Source organism: Carlito syrichta, unplaced genomic scaffold (assembly GCF_000164805.1).
Source record: "Carlito syrichta isolate Samal-C Ts95f unplaced genomic scaffold, Tarsius_syrichta-2.0.1 Scaffold126442, whole genome shotgun sequence".
Classification (NCBI taxonomy): Eukaryota; Metazoa; Chordata; class Mammalia; order Primates; family Tarsiidae; genus Carlito; species Carlito syrichta.
Window position 1 is genome coordinate 2530 of NW_007070538.1, and position 1763 is coordinate 4292.

A 1763-nucleotide genomic window follows, 5' to 3' on the forward strand; every position below is an offset into this window, starting at 1 on the left:
GGTGGCCAGGACTGCAGTTCCATGGGGGTGGCCGTGTCCTGCATGCACCTATACTGCACCATGTTTCCAGGCATGCATGGCTCCTTCCTGCTCATGCCCGTGCACGCATGAGCCTCCACACGTGTACATGCTCCGCCCTGCCTCTTCTCCATGGTCTCATCCCCACACCCTCCCCGGCCCTCAGAGTCCCTGTCTGACTTCTGACAACCCTGTTCTGCGTTTCAGGGGAATGACCAGGTCCGGTTTGAGCTCACCTGCTACTCGCTGGCCCCCCAGATTAAGGTAAGGTGTTGCTCCTCCCTGGGGGAGGGCATGGGGTCTGGGAGGACGGGCGCTGTGGGGGCTGCTGCATCTACTCTGTAGAGGGGTGCTCGTTGGGTGGGCAGTCTGCCCAGGAAGCTCCTGGGGCTCAGGCCAGCTGCAGGGGACACCACTTTCTCCCTGGCCACGCGTCCTTCCTGGAGGTGAGTCCAGGTGCCTGAGTGGCCCCAAGGCACTGGACAGAAAGACATGACCTCTCTTCAGCTGTTGCCTGGGTGTTCCCGGTGCAGGCAGGAGTTGCTCCGGGATGTGGCCGCCACCGTCTGGGTGGCTCAGCGCCCTCGCAGCCCCAGTCAGGCCCCAACTGTGCCGGCCCCTCCCTGGCTGCCTGTGCCTGACTCTGGGATCTAGACCCGGCATGGCATCACCAGGGCCTCAGGGAACCAACCTCAGGGCCCAGGGCAGGTTATTCAGGTGGGAGAACACCTGGGGGGCTGCCCAGCATGCCACCACTGCCCCACCCCTCCAGATGGACCTTGGACCTGACCTGTGTCCATCATGAATGAGTGGATGCATTCATTCCTCGCTCATTCATTCAGTGTCTACCGAGTCACAATTCCTCTGAGTACCCAGGCCAGGCTCCAAGTATGCCCAGGACCGGGCCAGGGCAGGAATTTCATGTAGGCCACAAATACAAGTCCATTGGATATGCCCACTTTTTTCTTTCTGTCTTTTTTTTCTTTCCTTTTTTTAGAGACAAGGTCTCACTCTGTCACCCAGAGTAGAGTGCAGCGGTACCATCATAGTTCACTGCACCATCCAACTGCTGGGGTCAGATGATCCTCCTACCTCAGCCTACCAAGTAGCTGGCGCTCCAGGTGCACGCCACCACACCCTGCTAAGCTTTAAAAAATATTTTTTGCAGAGATGGAATCTTGCTACGTTGTCCAGGCTGGACTCGAACTCCTGGCCTCAAGCAATCCTTCCTCTTCAGCCTCCCAAAGTGCTGGGAACACAGGCATAAGCTACCACACTTGGCAAGTTCCCAATTTTTCTAGTAGCTACATTAAAAATAAAATAAAAGCGAATAACACCATCTTAATATACCTGTCTTACTGAGCCCCATGTATCCAAAATGTCATCATTCAGCATGTCATCAATGTAAAAATGTTATCAATGGGATGTCGACATTCTTTTTATTGTTTGCTGAGTCTTCAAGACCCAGTGTGGACTGGGCATGGTGGCTCACGCCTGTAATCCCAGCACTTTGGGAGGCCGGGGAGGAGGATCGCTTGAGCCCAGGAGTTTGAGACCAGCCTGGGCAACATAGTGAGACCTTGTCTCTACAGAAAGTAAAAATAAAAAATTAACCAGGCTACTCAGGAGGCTGAAGTGGGAAGATCACTTGAGCCCAGGAGCTCAAGGCTATGGTGAGCCATAATCATGCCACTGCACTCCAGCCTGGGTGACAGAGTGAAACCCCAGCTTTAAAAAAAATTAAA

General features: G+C 54.6%; 1 protein-coding gene across 1 annotated transcript in view; it reads left to right on the plus strand.

Annotated features, from left to right (window-relative positions):
• Positions 1-225: 225 nt before the first annotated feature.
• Positions 226-1763, plus strand: part of ASS1 (argininosuccinate synthase 1) — a gene marked incomplete at its 5' end in the record, with an annotated part of 39564 nt that continues 38026 nt past the window's right edge. Inside the window, one exon of the mRNA XM_008048622.1 lies at positions 226-282. Within this exon, the coding sequence (XP_008046813.1) occupies positions 226-282 (57 nt within the window). The remainder of the gene's footprint in view (positions 283-1763) is intronic.